This window comes from Homalodisca vitripennis, chromosome 4, assembly GCF_021130785.1.
Source record: "Homalodisca vitripennis isolate AUS2020 chromosome 4, UT_GWSS_2.1, whole genome shotgun sequence".
In the NCBI taxonomy this organism is placed as follows: Eukaryota; Metazoa; Arthropoda; class Insecta; order Hemiptera; family Cicadellidae; genus Homalodisca; species Homalodisca vitripennis.
In genome coordinates this window covers 25,814,624-25,839,228 of record NC_060210.1, presented here as the reverse complement: position 1 = coordinate 25,839,228, position 24,605 = coordinate 25,814,624, and the positions used below count along the sequence as shown (strand labels likewise).

The window sequence follows — 24,605 nt, the reverse complement described above, 5'->3', positions numbered from 1 at the left end:
AAAGTATTTTACGTTTTGGAAATAATAGTTGTAATCAAAAAATGATAAGATATATTTAAAAATTTAAATATTTATTTAAATAGTCTAAAGATGCCTATCGTTTAATTGCGTTAGCTGATTAAATGACAAAAAATGTGTTTGATGACATGATCACTATGTGTAAATGGGTACTCAGGCACACATTCTCTCCGTGACATTAATGTCGGATATTGGCTCATCCCTCCTCGAGCGGAATCCCTTGAAAAATGAGTTACCTCGCTTCATCCTATCTATGCGCTGATTACATGACAACGAATAATTGATTTTGAAGACATAGCTAGTCTCAATCTGTACATGGGTACTCAGGCACATATTCTCTCCGTGATATTAATGTCGGATATTGGCTCATCGCTTGTCGAGCGGAATCAATTGAAAATGAGTTACCTCGCTTCATCCTATCTATGCTTTGATTACATGACAATGAATAATTTATTTTGAAGACATAGTCTCTATCTGTACATGGGTACTCAGGCACGCATTCTCTCCGTGACATTAATGTCGGATATTGGCTCATCACTCGTCGAGCGGAATCAATTGAAAAATTAGTTACCTCGCTTCATCCTATCTATGTGCTGATTACATGACAACAAATAATTTCCTCTGAAGACACAGTCTCAATCTGTACATGGGTACTCAGGCACATATTCTCTCCGTGACATTAATGTCGGATATTGGCTCATCGCTCGTCGAGCGGAATCACTTAAAAAATGAGTTACCTCGTTTCATCCTATCTATGCGCTGATTACATGACAACGAATAATTATTTTGAAGACATAGCTAGTCTCAATCTGTACATGGGTACTCAGGCACATATTCTCTCCGTGACATTAATGTCGGATATTGGCTCATCGCTCGTCGAGCGGAATCACTTAAAAAATGAGTTACCTCGTTTCATCCTATCTATGCGCTGATTACATGACAACGAATAATTTATTTTGAAGGTATAGTCTCAATCTGTACATGGGTACTCAGGCACACATTCTCTCCGTGATATTAATGTCGGATATTGGCTCATCGCTCGTCGAGCGGAATCACTTAAAAAATGAGTTACCTCGTTTCATCCTATCTATGCGCTGATTACATGACAACGAATAATTATTTTGAAGACATAGCTAGTCTCAATCTGTACATGGGTACTCAGGCACATATTCTCTCCGTGACATTAATGTCGGATATTGGCTCATCGCTCGTCGAGCGGAATCACTTAAAAAATGAGTTACCTCGTTTCATCCTATCTATGCGCTGATTACATGACAACGAATAATTTATTTTGAAGACATAGCTAGTCTCAATCTGTACATGGGTACTCAGGCACATATTCTCTCCGTGATATTAATGTCGGATATTGGCTCATCCCTCGTCGAGCGGAATCACTCGCAAAATGAGTTACCTCGCTTCATCCTATCTATGCGCTGATTACATGACAACGAATAATTATTTTGAAGACATAGCTAGTCTCAATCTGTACATGGGTACTCAGGCACATATTCTCTCCGTGACATTAATGTCGGATATTGGCTCATCGCTCGTCGAGCGGAATCACTTAAAAAATGAGTTACCTCGTTTCATCCTATCTATGCGCTGATTACATGACAACGAATAATTTATTTTGAAGACATAGCTAGTCTCAATCTGTACATGGGTACTCAGGCACACATTCTCTCCGTGACATTAATGTCGGATATTGGCTCATCGCTCGTCGAGCGGAATCACTTAAAAATGAGTTACCTCGCTTCATCCTATCTATGCGCTGATTACATGACAACGAATAATTATTCCTCTGAAGACACAGTCTCAATCTGTACATGGGTACTCAGGCACATATTCTCTCCGTGACATTAATGTCGGATATTGGCTCATCGCTCGTCGAGCGGAATCACTTAAAAAATGAGTTACCTCGTTTCATCCTATCTATGCGCTGATTACATGACAACGAATAATTATTTTGAAGACATAGCTAGTCTCAATCTGTACATGGGTACTCAGGCACATATTCTCTCCGTGACATTAATGTCGGATATTGGCTCATCGCTCGTCGAGCGGAATCACTTAAAAAATGAGTTACCTCGTTTCATCCTATCTATGCGCTGATTACATGACAACGAATAATTTATTTTGAAGGTATAGTCTCAATCTGTACATGGGTACTCAGGCACACATTCTCTCCGTGATATTAATGTCGGATATTGGCTCATCCCTCGTCGAGCGGAATCACTCGCAAAATGAGTTACCTCGCTTCATCCTATCTATGCGCTGATTACATGACAACAAATAATTTCCTCTGAAGACACAGTCTCAATCTGTACATGGGTACTCAGGCACATATTCTCTCCGTGACATTAATGTCGGATATTGGCTCATCGCTCGTCGAGCGGAATCACTTAAAAAATGAGTTACCTCGCTTCATCCTATCTATGCGCTGATTACATGACAACGAATAATTTATTTTGAAGGTATAGTCTCAATCTGTACATGGGTACTCAGGCACACATTCTCTCCGTGACATTAATGTCGGATATTGGCTCATCGCTCGTCGAGCGGAATCACTTAAAAAATGAGTTACCTCGTTTCATCCTATCTATGCGCTGATTACATGACAACGAATAATTTATTTTGAAGGTATAGTCTCAATCTGTACATGGGTACTCAGGCACACATTCTCTCCGTGATATTAATGTCGGATATTGGCTCATCCCTCGTCGAGCGGAATCACTCGCAAAATGAGTTACCTCGCTTCATCCTATCTATGTGCTGATTACATGACAACAAATAATTTCCTCTGAAGACACAGTCTCAATCTGTACATGGGTACTCAGGCACATATTCTCTCCGTGACATTAATGTCGGATATCGGCTCATCCCCTCGTCGAGCGGAATCACTTAAAAAATGAGTTACCTCGTTTCATCCTATCTATGCGCTGATTACATGACAACGAATAATTTATTTTGAAGGTATAGTCTCAATCTGTACATGGGTACTCAGGCACACATTCTCTCCGTGATATTAATGTCGGATATTGGCTCATCCCTCGTCGAGCGGAATCACTCGCAAAATGAGTTACCTCGCTTCATCCTATCTATGCGCTGATTACATGACAACGAATAATTTATTTTGAAGGTATAGTCTCAATCTGTACATGGGTACTCAGGCACACATTCTCTCCGTGACATTAATGTCGGATATTGGCTCATCCCTCGTCGAGTGGAATCACTCGCTAAAAGGGTTTCCTCGCTTCATCGTATTTATGCGCTGATTACACAACTTCAAATAATTGTCTTCAAAGACGATCACATACGGAATGTTATTTTTTAAATGTATAATAACAATTGTATTCAATAATTTATATATGAACTTTCTTATAATTTGGATTGTAATAACTATACATCTGATTGTGTTTCTTGATGATTATTATTTTGCTATCCAAGAATAAAATAACATCCCTCCGGAACAAAAATAACTCTTCTTATGTTACAACAATACAAATAAAGTGTTGTTCCTAAAACACAAGCATGTTTTATTTTTATTTGAAGTTTGGTATTGAAGATGGGTAATCTGAAAAGACAACACGTTTTTTGTACATTCACCATTATTAACGGGCAAAACAGAACACTACTTTTTATGTTTGGACTATAACCTCTTCTTCAGGTGTCTTAAATACTTAAGACATAAAGTTGTGAATATATAAAGATTAAAATCCAACATCTATGTGGCAAAGGAACTTAGTAAAAATATGTTTAGAATGTAACATATTGTATGACAAAACACCTAATGCGTATAGAGCGTAACAAGTACCAACCATGTCACGGTATATAACAAGCACACAAAACAACACCAGAGTACATGTAGGTCCATCACCCTGTAATGCTTGAGGTAGAGAAATCCTTTGCCAGAGACAATTGTCAGTATTCTAACTATGGCTTAGTATATGTGTTTAAACTCAGGGCTTGATGTTGTATTATTTCAATAGTTTCACTCAAGAGTATTACACTTATTCGTTTGATCAATATCATTGCCAAAGCAATAAAAATACTTATTTTCAGCACTATTCGAAGTCTTTATTCGTAAACACAAAACACATTTGGGTATAGATTTTTGTAGAAACCTTCTCTTCGCTGGACAAAGACTAAATTTTGAAGATTATAAGTTACTTTACCACGGTTGCGGCTATCAAGCTGGGCAAGTGGCAGATGACCGTGGCGGACCTTTCTGCCCTTGTTTCATAGGTCAGAATTCATTGACGATGGAGTGGGACTTGAAATACAGCTTCTCGCCCATGCAAATTTGGCCTAAACATTTTTACATACTGTTTCCGTGTGTGTGTTGCTAAAGGATTTTTAAGCTTTGTACTGATTTAACAATGATGGTGTACTATTGAGACACGGCATCGAAGTACAGTTTTTGGATTTATGACTGAAGGTTACAATACATATACTGAACATATACTGACCGGACAAACAATATACATCCTGAGGTAGGACAGTAAAAATAGCAGTCTGTTGTCTAAGTCATTGTTGGACAGAGAGGAATAGACTGTAGGTATTCACTTAGGATATCAGAGTCCCTGAAACAAACGATGTACAACCTGAGGTAGGACAAAAAAAATAGCAGTCTGTTTTCTAGGTCACGGTTGGACAGAGAGGAATAGACTGTAGGTATTCACTTAGGATATCAGAGTCCCTGAATCAAACAATGTACAACCTGAGGTAGGACAATAAAAATAGCAGTCTGTTTCCTAGGTCACGGTTGGACAGAGAATGAATGGTCTGTAAGTTTTCTCTTAGGAGATCAGAGTCCCCTGAAACAAACAATGTACATTTTGAGGTCGGACAGTAAAAATAGCAGTCTGTTGTCTAGGTCACGGTTGGACAGAGAATGAATGGACTGTAGGTTTTCTCTTAGGAGATCAGAGTCCCCTGAAACAAACAATGTACATTTTGAGGTCGGACAATAAAAATAGCAGTCTGTTGTCTAGATCATGGTTGGACAGAGAACGAATGGACTGAACTAGTGGCAGGACTCTATTTATAGCTTCTGTCCAATTTTCCACACTGTTCAGTGAGCGCAACAAATAGTGAAAAACTGAAGCCACGGCCGCGGCATGGTCTCCCGTGCCACAGTAGTTTGGGTTTTTATAGTACAATCACATAAATAGTTCCTCACCGTCATTCTTAATATTGTAGACGACCTCGAGAAGTATTATTGAAAAACAAAAAATATATATTTTCTTAGGTTTATTATTGGCGATGATTAAAAAGGACAGAATGGTTTCGGACTTTTCCCATCGTTATTCGATGCAAAAATAGAACATTATGTTTCGAAGACTAAAATGTACGATATTGCTTAGGTGTTTAAAAACCCTAACCTAATATTAAACATGGATAATACTTTTTAAACTGTAACTAAAATGTGTGGCATTGCATTTGTAACATACTAACTACATTTTACAATAAATACCATCGCACCTAAAAAGTTAAGCATATACCTGACTGGTACAATAATAACATAAATTTCAGACTGCTGAGAATGAACCCTACAGATTTTGCACAGAACAAAAACCACTACATAACACATTGGCGTGAACCTCATGTGGTACACTCACCGGGATAGGTGGAAGGCTGGGGAGTAAAGTTGATATGTTTTCTCTAGTGCATCTTCTTTGGTTAATTTAATACTTATTACATTGGTATTTGGCCAAACTAGTTATTGGGCAAAATAAGAATGATTATTAGAACAGTGAATTAATCTATTTGGAAATTTACGAGCCTAGATTTTAAATAAATTGTCTTTTGTGCTTCCTATCATTTTGATAATGTAGTTCTGCCCATCGTTATAGTAAAGTATACAAAAGTCTTGGTAATTACAGTCATTGCTGATTTCCTACTTTCAACGAACTGGAAGTGTACTTAGTGATTAAATTTAGGTATTAAAGAGTGGCATTAGTTTTTTTTTTATTGATCTATAAGGGGAAATAATAAAGTAAATGTACATAGTACGAGAAATGGTATATATTTAATAAACATGATTAAGTGTAATATATATTAAAATATGTATTGCAGAAGTAGTAATATTTCTATTTAAAAAATCAATTATACTCCTGTACTCGTATACCGACATGAGAATATAAGCTAGCCATACAGATTCTTAGGAAGTCAGGTAGGGGAATTGGCCAATACGTTAACTTTTTAATTCCGCAAAGAGAATCGTTCTTGGCATAGTGGCATCAAAAAATGTTTAGAATATCAGGTAAAATATGTTATGAATAACTAGGAGAATTCATATATCGGCTTGAGCGGGTTATCTTCACAAATTTTCCGTCCCAGTTAATCGTTCAATTGTACCAATCACTCGGGGACGTTGGATCGAAGTCATACATATTATTAAGACCAAAACTACCCTTTGATGACCTATCTCAAAATATTTAAACAAACCTTTTTGCTATGAACCCTGTTTTAAGCCTCGATACAAAACATCTAATTTCATAATAAATTCAAAACATGTCTGTAGCAGCACAACGAAAATAAATTATCCGATAATTGGTAAAATGACTTGTGAATCCAGCAATGTCATTTACCAATTGTCATGTAAAGAGTGTCCGAAAGACTACGTTGGTCAGATCATAACTCCATTGCACATTAGAATGAACACACATCGCAGCGATACAAACCTTAAAATTAAATCCTATACATTTCGGCCCATGCAATGGAGCATAACAAAAAATTCGATGAATGCTTTTCTTTAAAAAGTATTACAAAAATTCAGAACCCCTATAAACTTAAAATGAATTATTTAGAAATAGCTCATCAGAAGGTGCTACAAACTAAACATCCGGATAGTCTAAATTCAAGATATGGATAGCAGTATGTATAAATTACACTTTAAAATTTTAATTTATAACATTACAAATTTAACTACAAATTTAATGTATAACTTTATATTCCTTGTATTAAGCAAAATTATTTACTCTCTGTACGTAATTCAAAATTAATTTTATTAACATATGATTTTTCTTTTGTTTATTAATTTTTGTTGATATATTTACTTATTTACCGTCTTAAGACGATAATAGAGAATTTTGATGTTCCTTTTTTCTATTTATTTCTATTCTTATTGAAGATATATATATATATATATATATATATATATATATATATATATATATATATTCTTTATCAGGGATACAAATGGAAAAAAACGTAGGCACAAAAACTTCTAAGTCCAGAATAAAATACAGAGCCTGAAAATATATTGTTGACGTATTTTCTTGATCATGGCAACAAATAAGAAATAGAAATATAAGAAATAATTTATTCCTCTATTAGTTTACAATTAAACTAATATAGATATTTGCCTGGAACTACTAGCCATAATATTAAATACCTATGGCTATCAAAACTTAAACTAACATAATTTATTTATATATTTACAGTCGATCATTTTCAACTTAAAAACTTGCGGTTCACACTGAGCGTTCTTAATTTAATTAAATGTGAAAAATTACAAATTCTCTTTTCTTGACAAAACATATACCTAACACAAAATTCAAAACAAAAGTGAAAATACTATAAATAATAAAGTTACTTAAATGTAATAGAATTAAGAAAATGAATTATGTTCATATTTACAAATACAAAATCAAAAATATATCTTCAATGTTCATTAAAAGAACCTGTCTGACTAACCAATAACTTCAAGCAAGTCACTTATTTTGGCTTTTCCTAAAAGCCAAGTTTTTAACTTATTTCGAAATAGTTTTATGTTTTTAGTATTTTTATAGAATTATGAACATGATTAAACATTTTTGGCCCTAGAAATAAAAAAGATTTTCTGAAAATATTTTTTTTTTTACTTTGGTCTTATGTAATCACCTTGAGTAGAGGCTCTTGTATAATACTGAAATTGTTTAGAACTAAGATTACCGCTTCTTTCGTAGAACACTTTAAGTACTTTCAAGACAAATAGGTACTTAAGGGGGAGAATGTTTAAAGTTTTGAAAAGGGGCAAAGAGCACTCACGTTTTACTTTATGCGATATCATTCTTACAAAATATTTTGGTGTTATCTCAACAGGCTTTAATACACAATCATTTGCCCCTCCCCAGAGTTCAATTCCATAAATCAATCAAGAAAACAACAAAGAAAACATTACCTTGGCGACAGAAATATAATTCACTCAAATCAGAAGTTGCTCATACACGTGCAAAGCCTTCTAAATTGCTTGAAATGCCGAGGATAACTGCTAGTTTTCCATTAAATATTTAAATGCGTTTTTATATTTACATTGTACTGTGTACAACAGTGTTTTGCTACGTCTAAGCTTATAATTAATTGGAGTTTTGACAGTAAATATGAATATTCCATAGCAATTCATTAAGTGGTTTGCTACGTCTAACCATGTTATTAACTTGAGCATTGTTAGAGTTAGACCTACTACACTACACCACTATAACGAATATTAGTCGAGATGTACATGTACAGAATACCATGTTGCCGACAATATATAAATACGTGGAAACTGTGCTCCGTAAGTAGCATTATTCATAATGTTGTGCTCTGTTGAACGTACTGGAATCAGTGAACAATAAATATGGACTCTGCTCCAAACTTTGAAGAAAGACAAATCCAGCTGTTTGTATGTTACAATTGCATTGTTTGCACGTGGTGTTTGCTATGCCGCCAGTCGCATTCACTGTTTGTTGAGAGTCCGAGTTGTATGACTCGTCTGTTTGACTTTTGACATGAGCCATCATATTCGTAAATCAACTTGCGTCATAGTATTTTCGAGCTGACTTTTCTCAATATCACATCTGGAATATATTAGTAGTATATTAATTTAAATCGATTATGATAACTTATCTGAGTAAATATTGATCCAAAAATATTCATGCAACTATGAATTTTATGTACAGTATGATTTTATACCTGTCATAGGTTATAAAAATTAATAATAAAATCTTTTTATGTATTATTTACGTTACTTTCCAACATAACCACTATTTAAACTGTTCAATCTGCTTTCCAAATCTGCAAATCTTTTCGACTACCTATAAAATGTTACGCCATTGATTTTCAATTAATGTTCACGATGGCTTATAGTAACTAAAATCTTATTGTATACAAAGTGTTCCGTTACGACACTTTACAGGGCCGAACTTTCAGATTTTTACTCAGACAACAAACCTATGTTGAACTTCCGTCAGTAAGTGACAACCTCTTTTTGAGCGTCTGATTTGTGTCCTTGGCAACCCATCCTTCATAACATATGTTACACCACTCCTTTTAATGATCATTATTTGATGAAGCGAGGCGGATCTGCTTGTTGACAATGTCCTCTGCAGGATTTACTCTCATTTCGAGCTTAAGTGATCCAGAGGTCACATTCAAGAAGTGCCAACGCACCCCGACCAGAGTACAGAGGGATGGTCTAGTGGAAATATCTCGTGGACAATCCACATGGTATCTACTCGTAGATCAGAGAAAGGCACTTTTTTATTTTTTTTATTATTTTTTTTTTAACAGAGGGCCAGGTTTCCTAGGCCTGGTAGTTGCCTCTCAGCGATCCGGCTTATTGTGCACCCTCTCCCAGGTTTAAGCTGTATCAAATCCCAGGCCTTTACAAAACCATGAGATCTTCTGAACAATGCTTTCCTGTTCAAACCCCTCTTCCGTATGCATAAGAACACCTAGGGATCTTGAGCGTTTGCTCTGTAATGCCGGACATTCAAATATGACGTGCTTGGCTGTTTCGTCAGCCTCGCCATATTTCCTGCACAGTGTTTCCTGAACTGGAATACCTATTCTGTTCAGGTGACTTCGGAATATCCAATGACCTGTAATAAAACCAGTCACCTTCCTGATCTCCGTTCTACTCATTCTAAGGGCATCTGCTGCAATGTTCCTTGATGGTCCCTTGAGCATCCGCTTTGCTTGTACATTCCCCTCAGTATTTCTCCAATGTTGTAGGTGTTTGTTAGCCATCCACTTGGTAACTGATCTACGTGCTAAGTTATATGAGACCCCACACGTTGGTTCAGGACCGGTAAGAGGACAGTTGGCTCCCAAGTTAGCGCAACTGTCTGCCCCTTCATTTCCTGTGATTCCTCTATGTCCAGGCACCCAAGTTAGAATAACTTTATTGGTTTTCGCCAGCAATTTCAAGACCTTATGGCATTCCCAGACTGTCTTCGAATTACAGTCATGGTTGGCCAAGGCCTGCAGAGCAGCCCTGCTGTCCGAGTTAATGTAGTTGTTTTTGCCTTTGTAGCCTCTTTCCACATTAACTCTTGCACATTCTGCAAGGGCTGTAACTTCAGCCTGAAAGACAGTTGCCAGTTTACCTAGGCTAAAGGTTAAGTTAACCTTCGGTCTGGCTCCCCAGACCCCTGCCCCAGTACCCTTCAGAGTCTTTGACCCGTCCGTGTACCAGGTTAGAGCCTTCTTCATGTAGTCAGGCTCACCTTTTGACCATTCCTTCCTTTCAACAATATTGACTTGAAATGGTTTTTCCAGTCCGTCACCTTTGCCATTCTGTCAGAGATCATTTCTAGAATACCCAGTTTGAGAATGTCAATGATCTTGGAGTGCTTACTAGCATGGTGATGATGCCAGTTCCCATTGCACTTCAGTCTGTAGGCAGCCATCCTAGCCTCTCCTATGACGAATGTGTCTAGGGGTGGGAGGTTTAGCACTACTTCCATAGCAGCGGTTGGTGTTCCTCTCATGGCACCCATTGTCCCCAAGCATGCCAACCTCTGTACCTTTGACAGGTTTTTTGCGGCAGTCACCTGTTGGACTTTTGGCCACCATACCACTGAGCCATACACCAACATTGGCCTAATGACTCTGGTGTACAGCCAATGTGACATGTCGGGTCTAAGCCCCCATGTGCATCCTACCGCACGTCTCACCATCATTAATGTAGTCTGAGATCGTCTGATTATGTATTCCAGATGACAATTCCAGGTGAGTTTATCATCCAGTTTGACACCTAGATATTTGAACTCCCTGCTTATCTGTATCTGGCCCCCACATAGGACTGGCTGTGTGATTTCCAGTTTCCTTCTACTTGTAAATGGTATCATGACGGTCTTCGAAGGATTTACTGCAAGTCCTTCTTCGTCACACCATCGCTCCACAATGGCCAGTGCTCTCTGCATCATTTCCAGACACGTAACCATATGCTTGCCTCTTATGAGTATGACAACATCATCTGCATAGCCTTGAGCATACATACCCTGTTCATTCAGAGTCCAGAGTAAGCCATCCACAACTATGTTGCACAGGCTTGGTGATAATACACCTTCTTGTGGACATCCTCGCTGCGTTTTGACCTCTCTTGTGACTCCGCACAGAGATGCCTGTGCTCTTCTGCTCTTAAGCATGTTACTTATCCATCTAACAACGGTTTTCTCAGTACCCCTGGATGTAAGCTTAGACACTATAGAGTGAGTACTCGTATTATCAAAAGCTCCTTCTATATCCAGGAATACTGCTAAAGCTATTTCCTTTTGTTCAATAGCTTGCTCAATCTTGCCAAACAGACAGTGTAGGGCTGTTTCACAAGATTTACGTTTCTGATAGGCATGTTGATTTGGATGTAAGGGACGGTTGATGAGGACTGTGTCCCTTAAATGCCTATCCAGAACCTTCTCCATGGTCTTGACGAAGGAGGATGTTAGGCTTATTGGTCTATAAGCTTTTGCAACCTCATAGGAGGGTTTGCCTGGCTTCGGGATAAAAATAACCCTAGAGGTCCTCCAAGATGAGGGTATGACTCCTGTCGCTAGACTAGTTCGAAACAGTCGTAGGAGCAGAGGTATCACCAAGTCCCCACTTTCCTGCAGTAAAGCGGAAAAAATTCCATCGGTACCTGGTGATTTGAACGGCTTAAAAGACTCCAGGGCCCGTTTTATCCCTAAGTAGTTGATAACAGTCTTTGCACAGTTCCAGTCCTCCTTAGACGAGCTATCTCTAGGTTCTCGCTGCCACTCACTAACAACCGTTTCACTGGTTTGAAACGATCCTGGGAAGTGTGTATTCAGTAAACACTGAAGAGTCTCCTCATGATCCTTGGTGTGAGTCCCATTTTCCCTAAGTATAGTACCCACCACATTTGTGGGGCTTCGAGCTAGGACTTTTTGGAGTTTTGCGCAGTCAGGAGCCTTATCAATACTCTGACAGAATTCTCTCCACGAGTTTCTCTTAGCTCTTCTCACCTCTTTACTGTACTCTGTTAGAGCAGCAGAGTAACTATCCCAGTTCCCTGCACGTTTGCATGTATTATATGCTCTGCGAAGGTTTTTCCTCAAGGTTTCCAGCCCCTGGTTCCACCAGCATGCTTTTTTCCCTGAGTTTTTCTCCATCACGGGGCAGGCTTTGTGGTACGATTCTATCATGGCGTTTTGCAAAGAGTTCGCCATGTCCTCGACCCCTTGCCCCTGATACCCATTTTCCCTTACTAGATTGCTTTTTAGCTCTGCATTGAAAGCTACCCAATCTGTTTTCTTTGGTTTCTCATTTATTTTATATGACCTCATGTCAAAGGAGATATACTTATGATCCGAATCAGATGCTTCATCTAGCACACTCCAGTTTAAAACTTTAGTTGCAATATAGTTGCTAGTCAGAGTTATATCTAAGACCTCTTCTCTTACCCCTGTACCTCTTCTTTGTAAAAAAGTTGGTTTACGGCCTTGATTCATAATAACTAAGTTAGATTCTACTATGAAATTCAAGAGGCACTCACCCCGATTGTTGATGTTGCTGCTCCCCCAAGCGGTGTGGTGGGCATTCGCGTCACAACCGACAATCAGGTGCCTCCGCGTAAGGGTTCCGAACTCCACAATCCGCCTCATCTCCGCAGTTGGCGGTGGTTCTGGAGAATCGTATGGGAGGTAAACCGCTGCAAACAGGATTCTGATGTTGCGATCACCTGCTTGCAAGTGAACCTCTGTCACGGCTGTGTCTCTAGAACACATTTGTGCCATTTTTAGTGATTTGATTTTGTTACTGACATATATACATACTCTAGGGTTGTTACTGCCAGAATCATATATAAAATTACCTTTAGCGGTGCTCATCCCCATCACACGGCTGCCAACGCTCCATGGTTCTTAGATCAGGACCACGCCTATGTCGTCAGCCAGGATCTTCTGGCAGAGTGTTGCCGTAGCTGCTCTGCTGTGGTGTAGGTTTATCTGGAGCTCCGCTGTCATCCACTATTGATCGTTACCTCCCTGCAGCTTGAAGGTGATCCTGTCGCTACCCAAAAATGGGCGCATCGCCAGAGTCTTCAGCTTCTTCAGGGAGTCTTCTTCCACATGAAGGACCAGGAATTCGCCGTTGGTGCTAGATTTCCCTTCAACAACAGCAGTCCATTGATCCGTGTCAAGGTCTTGGTGGCAGATAAGTCACAAGGAAAATACCGAAGAACGTTTCCCTGGGATGTTAGTATACCAACAATAAGCTACGACTTGGATTGTAGAAGTCAAGAGAGAGGTTAAGAAGAGCTATGGAAAATGGATGACAATAGTATTATAACCTGCGGAAGGTTATGAGATAACACAATCGGAGCGGTCTTTGCGATATACTATGAGAAAGTGTCTCGTAGGTCCTGCGGAAAAACTGAAACCATGTTTACTTTCAATAATATAATTACTATCTTAATAACATATTTAAGGATTATATAACTTCAAGATCGGACACTTCTTTGAAGGGCTTTTTTGTAACGTGTAATTTGAGGTGGTAGAGTTTATATCATGTCAGAAAATGACCATGACACATTTTCCCATATTTTTAAGGTTTTAATTTATGCAAATAAAGTGCCCTATCACAAAATTTTAAACATTGCGACCGCGTAACTTTTATTGTAACTGTAGAGCATTTTAGACCTACGGTTTTATAAATACTTGTAACTAACTCCAATATAGTGTAACTAACGGCATGCCTGTCTTTGTTTCAGATGATGAATGGTTGTCCCAGAGAGCCTCACCAGTCACTCGTGTCACAGATGACACTCCCCTACATCCTTTGGAGAAAATAAAGTGACGTATCAAGTAAAATACTATGAATACTTCCGAGTTCTATACGTTACCAACGTTCGCGCTGCGATCTCGTTTCTCTAATACATTAAAATTTATGGAAAGTTTTAGCTTTGTAAGGTTTAAAGATTCCACTTTGAAATTTCCAACGACATAAACATACATGACGCTTGTGGTTCTAAAAGTTTGCGTTCTAATCGTTGTAATATATTGCCAAGTAAATTTTTTGATATATATGTTCCTGTCTTGGATAAGAAATTATTTTAAGTAGCACTTATTAAAAAGCACGTAATTCGAATAAAACAATGGTTCCATACAACATCGGCATATCGAGGGCGAGTGATTGACACTTATTGAAAACGTTCATAGGATAAAGCTTATCAGTATTAAAAGATGAACTTTACCTATTATGAAGCTTTCAAGCGCAACAACTCAGAACCATTATTGAATGTGACTAACAACGTAACGTCAGGCGAGTATGTCAACAACACCTACCAGGGAAATATAATCGACAATAAGGCGGTCCAAGCTGTGTTCTGTCTCCTGTACACGTCCATCTTCGTGCTGGGCCTGTTCGGGAACGTACTGGTGTGCTATGTCGTGGCCAGAAACAAGGCCATGCACACCGTCACCAACTGCTTCATCACCAACCTAGCCCTCTCCGACATCCTGCTCTGTGTGCTGGCCGTGCCCTTCACTCCGCTCTACTCTTTCCTGGGTGAGTTCCAGGTCACTCGTACTTACGTTGCTATTGTTATTGTTATGTAAACAACTGAGACTATGTCTGTGTCTGTTGCACTGAAATCTGGTCGCAGTGGGATTACAACGACCCGGTACTTTTATTTAATTGTCTTTCGAAATACTTAAGGCAATTGTTCATACAGGTAAGTTTAAAATAAAGTATGAAAGTACGAAACTGTATTAACTTGAATACTATACAGGTACAACGTAGCTGTGGTGCACCGCCTAAAATCTGACTCCTGGAATCTCACACATTCCAGGAATTCCTCTGGAATCACACAAACATGATTCCATATTTCAGGAGTGAAGTCTACGATAGCGTCAGATTTCAGACGCCCCACTAAGAGGAAGGTTAACTGGAGCTAAACTCAACATTCCTTTAAATATCACAGTTTTCATATAACCCAATGAGTAATAACTAATATGCTGCAAAATTCACTCTGAAGTAAATTTCAAATCAAAGCAAGAAATAAGCTTACCGTTTTAAGTGTAAAAGTACAGTGAAATAAGATCAGTAAATACCATCAGTATTGATTCAACCGGACTTTAAAAGTTAGGTCGTATAAATATTTTCAAATGCGTTATGATAGTTTTGTTCACAATATTTTTGTGGCTGATTCATATTTTACTGTCATAAATATTTTGGTAATTACTTTCTGGTAAATTACACAACAGTTATAATGCTAAGAAACGGATTTCACAGGTAAATGTTCCAACGACCATTTAACGTTTTGTCACTAAATACAAAAGAGGAGCTAGGCTCACTTGCCTTGTTATAAAACGTGTTTTGATCTGTGATATATTCTACAACGCTAGAGCTACAACCATATGTACGATATGCAACGTCACTCTGCTTGCTAATCAAGACAAACAAAATTACTTTTCTCAACATGTACGTTAACTAGTCTGGATATTATTTCTTGGTAATATAATAGCCGCCCATCACCTGTAGGTATCCATACATGAAAGGGATCGAGGCGTTATATAGCATATAAACCTAATCAGCCGTGAGGTTAAATGTTGCATGATTTCCAGGCGGATGACCACGTGGTAGTGGAGAGTCACCTGAGTCCACTTGAAGCTTCTACTTAATAGAGTGCATTTAATCTAAGAGTATAATAATCATCATCCTTCTGTGTGAATACTTTACTTATAAACTAAATCAGTCTACCTTATACTTGTATTCTGCAGCTCAAACTATTACCAACACAATACAAATATTATTGACTATCAATTAATACCAATAACAACAATAAATATTGCATGAAAATAAATACAATCTCCAAAACATAAATACACCGACAAGTATAAAACATATTCAAGCTTGGTTCCTTAGAGGGGCTACCAATGTCCTGTGCTTACTCAGTGTAAGGCAGGTACTTGCTGTAGTGCAGTTCAGAGTAATAACCGTGCAATGAGTAAATTTGATGCGTTTCTGTAAAAACCAAAAGGTAATGAATAAAATTAAACAGGTTCTTTCCTACTTTGGAACCTGTGTTAGATAAATTATGTTTTACTTTTTTTAATATGATAGTTTTTTTTATTTTTGTACTTTTACTTATTCTGATCAACACAGGCAATTTGTTATATATATATATATATTTCCCAATGAAAACAAAAGACCTTAGGTGATATACTCTATGCGTATTTGCTCTTTTTTACTGTTGCCACTTCTTATGAAAAAATGTGTGGTGCTTTAAAAATGTACTGGCAACAAATTTAACGCCAAAAAACTATAAAATGTATAAGATGGCCTCTTTTTACCTTTTTTAAGTGTAATTCTGATTCAATGTTATTATTTTTAAAGTCGCTCCCCAGCAATAAATACCGTACTGTAATTTTGAGTTTATTAGCGCAAAGACTTCTTATATCGCACGTTTATAAATAGAACGTTCTGGTGCTAGTTCTTAAACATTTCAAACGCTCTTCTACACGCTATTTTAATGCAATTTTGACATTAAATAAATATACCTGAAGCTATAGTTCTATTTATAACTTCACAGTTGCAATTTGAATTTTGTAGATAATTTAACAAATTATGATTAAGTTATCGTAAATTATTCAAATATTTTAACGAACTTCATGAATTTTGTTTTAGAAACATTAATACTAGTTTTTTATCATTCCACTACTGTTTCAATATGTTTAGTGCATTTTCGATATCATTCTGCAACTGACGTGTGTCTTTGTTCACCAATAAAAGTACCACATCTTCCGTCAAAGCAGTCACCGTTCCTTCAAAATTGTTGTCTAAAGCTGGATCATATTATTAATTACTGGTGTTCTATCTGTTAAAAACTGTTTTCACCAATGAAGAGCTATCCCACATATTCCTTGTTTTTTCAATTTTACTAAAACATTTCATGGTCTACAAAGTCAAAATCTTTACGGAGATAAATGAAAATAGCTGAGCATTCGTTGTCTTTATTTACATCGAAATATATATATATATATATATATATATATATATATATATATATATATATATATACAGAGTGAGTTTTATGTCCCGGCACACCTGGATATAATTTAAACGGCCCGAGATATCTATGTGAAACCTTGACCCTACCTATTATAACATATTTTTTTAATTTTTCAAGTTGTTGAAAATTCCCCCCCCCTTTTCTAAAGGGGGGTAAAGGGGGGCAACTAAACATTTTCAAATACAAACCCCTATCATGTGACCCCTCATTTTAAAGGGAATAAAAAAGTAAATTCAATAATCCAAACTAGAGGTCTCTACGTTTATTTTAACTGATTTTATGACAAATTTACAATAACAAAATCAGTAACTGTCTCGTCCTGTTTATCGTAACATGAGTCAACACTAACGCAAATTCTAAAAACAGTTACCAGTTTTAATGTAGCAGGTGTTCAAACTGTTCACCTTCGGCTGTTTGACAGTGTGTTAGACGTGTGTAAAAACTTCAGACATGATAGGGGTTTGTATTTGAAAATTTTTAGTTGCCCCCCTTTACTCAATTGTAAATTTATCATAGCATCTGTTAAAATAAACGTAGAGACCTCTAGTTTGCATTTTGGATTTCTGTTTTTATTCCCTTTAAAATGAGGGGTCACATGATAGGGGTTTGTATTTGAAAATTTTTAGTTGCCCCTCTTTACCCCCCCTTTAGAAAAGGGGGGGAAAATTTCCACCAACTTTAAAAATTAAAAAAACATGTTATAATACGTAGGGTCAAGGTTTCACATAGATATCTCGGGCCGTTTAAATTATATCCAGGTGTGCCGGGACATAAAACTCACTCTGTATATATATATTCTCAGAAAAAATATGAAAGGCTTTTTTCAATTTCTAAGTTTGAATTAGTTTTTAGTTGAACAACTATTTAAGTTATACTACTTAAGTAATCTAGGATTGTAGGTTTTATAGTTTTTTTTTTTTTTTTCAATATCATTCTAAGTTTCAGTTTTGTTCCAGACGATTTCTTTGCAATGGGAACAGCACTTTTCTTTAGTAATTTTGGAAAGGATCCACTAGAAAAAATAACATTTATTATGACGCCTTGTGTACCTGCGTTGTACTTCAGCAGCGCGGCGCAGCGTAACAATTACTGGCGAGCCACTACTCTTCATCAGCTCTTCGTGAACATTTATCATGTCATTGTTTATTTCATCCGATACCCGGGAATATTAAAGCTTCAATGTTTGTTTTATTCTCACCTAATGTGTTTATTATTTAGTTGAACTGTTCGCAATCCGTCTCATACAGCAAGAAGTAGGTTATCACCTTGTGTACCTGAGTTGTACTTCAGCAGCGCGGCGCGGCGTAACACTTACTGGCGAGCCACTACTGTTCATCAGCTCTTCGTGAACATTTATCATGTCATTGTTTATTTCATCCGATACCAGGGAATATTAAAGCTTCAATGTTTGTTTTATTCTCACCTAATGTGTTTATAATTTAGTTGAACTGTTCACAATCCGTCTCATACAGTAAGAAGTAGGTTATCACCTTGTGTACCTGAGTTGTACTTCAGCAGCGCGGCGCGGCGTAACACTTACTGGCGAGCCACTACTGTTCATCAGCTCTTCGTGAACATTTATCATGTCATTGTTTATTTCATCCGATACCAGCGAATATTAAAGCTTCAATGTTTGTTTTATTCTCACCTAATGTGTTTATAATTTAGTTGAACTGTTCACAATCCGTCTCATACAGTAAGAAGTAGGTTATCACCTTGTGTACCTGAGTTGTACTTCAGCAGCGCGGCGCGGCGTAACACTTACTGGCGAGCCACTACTGTTCATCAGCTCTTCGTGAACATTTATCATGTCATTGTTTATTTCATCCGATACCAGCGAATATTAAAGCTTCAATGTTTGTTTTATTCTCACCTAATGTGTTTATAATTTTCTGCTGTTTCTGGGTATTTCCATTTTAGCTTTTTATTAATGTAGTATAATAATTTCTGTTTAGTTACATCGGTTAGGTTTCTGGCTAACGTATAAAAGTAATTTTCAAAGGTACTTTCATATGATCTTGAAAACTGATTTTTTTATAGTTTGTTTGTTAGCTTAATACTTCCTTAAATATTAGCATTAATCCCGGGACTATGCTCTCTGGCTTTTGTAAGTTTACAAGAGCAGTATTTATCCTCAGTATTAATATCTACGGCGTTATATTCAGTAGAATACTTTACAACATTTCCATACATGTGTTTACGTTATGGCATAAAATAGAGTCCTCCAATTAGTTCTTTCTAATATATCCTTAACTTATTCATTATTCATTATTATTATATTTTGTACCCACCAAAGACTTATCAGACATTCAAGTATTTAAGATTTACATTAAATAATTATGTAAATCGCATAATTATGTACACACAGTGAACCAATTTACATATTTAATTACAAAACAATTTATTGTGATACATTATTTACTATTTTAGGTTGATTTAAAACGCTTAAAATGTAAGACCATGCATTATTAATAAATAATGTTCTGTTTGTGTATTCTTTTTCAATATATCTACATCGATATAGGCTGTATAAATTATATTCCCGTTTAACAGTTTTATCTGTTCTGACCATTCATTTAGAAAAAATTGAATTGTAAATTCCTAGAGTCTATATAAAGCTTCTATTATGATTTTGTGGCTCCTTAACTTAATATCTAAAATTACGCAATCTGCCGAAATCATCTTACAGTCAATCCTTTTACCTTTAATATGTTCGTCAATATATACCACCAGCAGCACAGTTATCATTACTATCTGAATCATAGCGTATCCTAGTAAGTCGTATATACTAGCTTCATCACTTTCTATCCATATTTCTATAAAAGCTATTATGTTGGCCTTTGACCTATGCTATTTAGTTTTGATTTTTTAATAAATTTTACTCATTTCTTAAACTTTAAAGTAACAAAAATTAGAGTCAACAAAATGCAATTATTCAATCTAATTGAAATGTTAGCCAAACAGCTCAGTAGTCTGGTAGCGAGTAGTCTGGTGGTGGTGGTTGATCTCTGCCAGCAGATTCGGACAATCGACAGACCAATTAATGAGTTCAAACAGAGGTGCCAAGTACACGACTCAAGAAGGGATAGCCCGCGTATATTTAGAACATGACACACTAGATCATTAAAATAGTTGTAACCTGGCTGGATACCAATCACCCTAACGAATCTGCGCTGCAGTTTCTCAAGAATTTCACAGTGGTTCCTTAGGGAAGGGGACAAGATAGCAGAAGCATATTTAGAACATGACACACTAGATCATTAAAATAGTTGTAACCTGGCTGGATACCAATCACCCTAACGAATCTGCGCTGCAGTTTCTCAAGAATTTCACAGTGGTTCCTTAGGGAAGGGGACAAGATAGCAGAAGCATATTTAGAACATGACACACTAGATCATTAAAATAGTTGTAACCTGGCTGGACACCAATCACCTTAACGAATCTGCGCTGCAGTTTCTCAAGAATTTCACAGTGGTTCCTTAGGGAAGGGGACAAGATAGCAGAAGCATATTTAAAACATGACACACTAGATCATTAAAATAGTTGTAACCTGGCTGGACACCAATCACCCTAACGAATCTGCGCTGCAGTTTCTCAAGAATTTCACAGTGGTTCCTTAGGGAAGGGGACAAGATAGCAGAAGCATATTCCGTATGCGCTCTTAAAAGTTATGTAAAGATATTCTTTAATGAGTCAATGGAAAGTCCATCTCGACCCGACTTCATCACGAATCCCAAAACTGAATTGTCCTAGTTTGCCACATTACGAAAATATGCATCTAGATCTGGCAGCATTACAGCACTCAAATCTTTGATCCCATAAACACTTATCAACGAATTGACACTAATTACATAATGATTCTCTATAAGTGATTAAAAACGTTAGTTCACCACAATATATTTATAAAAGCTCTGGTCCATGTCATTTATGGTACACCAGCAAACAGTGTTTCCGAACTTTTAATATGTTTTAAAAAAGCTGCGCTGCATATATCTAAAAAGCGGCTGAGAAAATATATAAATCTATATATGGAAAAAAGTAAACGCCGCCGATTGCCATTTATTGATATGAATGCTGCACAATTTCTAAATCATGTGATCTAGGTTACCATTTTGAACGCTTTATTATGAAAGCTTGAAATCGGAGCGGTCTGGAGAAACAAGGTCAAAATATTTATTGATCCTGTTTCTCTGGCCAATCCTTCAATCAAGGAGAGGTCTATTAATGACACCACTAAGCTACCTTATGAAAATGTTTCATCGTACAGAATAAGAATTCCAAAGTAGAGATGGAGGAAGAGGGCAAAACTAGAAAAATTAGAAAGTGTAAAAAAGGCCGTAATATTTAGTATAAATATTATGGATGGCATCAAACGAATTGGTGCATAATAAGGCCATAAATGAAATATAGTCTTGACTGTGTCATTATGTACTCTTAACGTTTTTCAGGCATGTGTAACAGTAAATACCGATCTAAGTTTAATTAGGATAAATTGCGTCTGTTTAACTTCGCTTTAATTGATTTCGCACATTTTCTCAGACAGTCTCTAGATGTAATCTCTTGGTGGAATCTTATCACCCAAACCCATTTATTTAGTTTATTCCTAATTAACAGATTTATAATATTCTCCTGCAATAATCTGTTAATTGTTACGTTAAGGGTTGTGTCTTTATTAGTGTTATTAATAGTAAGCAAAGAGAGCAGACTGAGTAAATCAGACTACAAATCATATGGTAAGTAGTCCGACTATTGCCTTATCGTAGTTATAATTCACGGGACTATAAAGGAACGGTGCTAGAATAACATTACAGGGCGCCACTATCAAGATTTGTTGTATCAACTAGAATAAATCACTGAGATGGAAATAGGGTCATACTAGTGGCACTCCGCGTACGTCATAGTTAGGAGTTTCATAATCCACACAAATATGGGCTTTAAATTATTAAAACTGATAGCTATATTCAATTTTCCATAGTAAACATATAACTCTTAGGTCATCAATAACTATTTAATTTCATTTATTGTGAAACACAAAAATTACAAAATTAAACATTATTTGCAATACATTCTAGAAGCTCTGTTCTTATTAGAATAAGTTATAAATTTAAAACAAGCACTCCAATAATATACTTTTTTATTTCTGTGTGGCCTTTCGTAATCAAGGAGCACATCATCCGAGCCACATAACTGAATAAAAGTAGTTAATATAAATAATTTTGTACTAAATAAAACATATATGATTAAAAATAAACGGGAATAATATTCTATGACAGGCAGTGCATCTATGTATATATATAACACATAAAGATGATACTTAGTTACATCAAGTAAAGTAACGGTGAATTATATATATATATATATATATATATATATATATATATATATATATATATATATATATATATATATAGACATATTGCCCTGTCATAGAATATTATTTCTTTGTATTTTTAATGGCATATGTTTTTATTTAGCACAAAATTGTTTTATTATTATTGTAGTCACTGTTATTTATTTATGTGGGTCTGATGATGTCCTCATTGAGTACGAAAGGCCACACATAAATATAAAAAGTATATTATTGGAGTGTTTGTTTTAAATTTATAATATTTGTAATATAGATAAATTATTAAATTTCAATCTAACTAACTGGTATCTTTATTTTTTATTCTATTCGCACGGTAATATAAAACATTCTTAATTTTATACTTTTTTATTGTTTATAATAATTATTTGTTTATACTAATAAGTTTGTGTGCTCTCTTAAACACACCTGGTTTAGATTTCTATATCATCTGGTATGTTTCAAAGACGTTTGGAATTTTTTGAAAAAGTTTTTTCCTAAAACATTTATATTATTTATTTCCGGTTACCAAATAATCTGAACAACCAATTTACACAATATTGTTCAAAAGTAATATAATTCGTCTGTATATTAAACTACTTTCTTTGCATTTATTTACTTTTTAATCATATTTACAGGATATTGGAGTTTATTGTCAATAGTTTCGGATTCCTGGAAAATTCAAACAAGTTAAATAATAGATGAAGTTACTTACTTTGTTAAGTGAAAAGACTTAGATAATTATATGTATATTTCTTTTTACAGGACGTTGGATATTCGGGCGTTTGCTGTGTCACCTTGTCGCCTACGCCCAAGGAACGAGTGTCTACATATCCACACTAACACTGACATCAATAGCCATCGATCGTTTCTTCGTCATTATCTACCCCTTCCAGCCTCGCATGAAGCTGTCCACATGCCTCCTCATCATCGCCATCATCTGGGTGTTCAGTCTGCTGGTCACTCTACCCTACGGTATATACATGACGCACAACACGCTCGAGAGCACACACTACTGTGAGGAGAACTGGCCTTCTGAGAAGTTCAGGCAGGTCAGGGTTTAGGTGATACTAATATTTATGTCCATAGTGACCACCTGTAACTTTTCACTATATTATCAGTTGCTTGCATATAATCGCCATCATCTGGGTGTTCAGTCTGCTGGTCACTCTACCCTACGGTATATACATGACGCACAACACGCTCGAGAGCACACACTACTGTGAGGAGAACTGGCCTTCTGAGAAGTTCAGGCAGGTCAGGGTTTAGGTGATACTAATATTTATGTCCATAGTGACCACCTGTAACTTTTCACTATATTATCAGTTGCTTGCATATAATCGCCATCATCTGGGTGTTCAGTCTGCTGGTCACTCTACCCTACGGTATATACATGACGCACAACACGCTCGAGAGCACACACTACTGTGAGGAGAACTGGCCTTCTGAGAAGTTCAGGCAGGTCAGGGTTTAGGTGATACTAATATTTATGTCCATAGTGACCACCTGTAACTTTTCACTATATTATCAGTTGCTTGCATATAATCGCCATCATCTGGGTGTTCAGTCTGCTGGTCACTCTACCCTACGGTATATACATGACGCACAACACGCTCGAGAGCACACACTACTGTGAGGAGAACTGGCCTTCTGAGAAGTTCAGGCAGGTCAGGGTTTAGGTGATACTAATATTTATGTCCATAGTGACCACCTGTAACTTTTCACTATATTATCAGTTGCTTGCATATAATCGCCATCATCTGGGTGTTCAGTCTGCTGGTCACTCTACCCTACGGTATATACATGACGCACAACACGCTCGAGAGCACACACTACTGTGAGGAGAACTGGCCTTCTGAGAAGTTCAGGCAGGTCAGGGTTTAGGTGATACTAATATTTATGTCCATAGTGACCACCTGTAACTTTTCACTCTATTATCAGTTGCTTGCATATAATCGCCAT

At 36.6% G+C, this 24,605-nt stretch overlaps 1 protein-coding gene across 1 annotated transcript in view; it reads left to right on the top strand.

The window, feature by feature from the left end:
- LOC124359065 (prolactin-releasing peptide receptor) overlaps positions 1 to 24,605 on the top strand; it is a 106,354-nt gene that overhangs the window by 32,964 nt on the left and 48,785 nt on the right. The window contains exons 2-3 of the mRNA XM_046811472.1: positions 13,997 to 14,793; positions 23,409 to 23,695. Of these exons, the coding sequence (XP_046667428.1) occupies positions 14,469 to 14,793; positions 23,409 to 23,695 (612 nt within the window). The 5' untranslated portion in view covers positions 13,997 to 14,468. The remainder of the gene's footprint in view (positions 1 to 13,996; positions 14,794 to 23,408; positions 23,696 to 24,605) is intronic.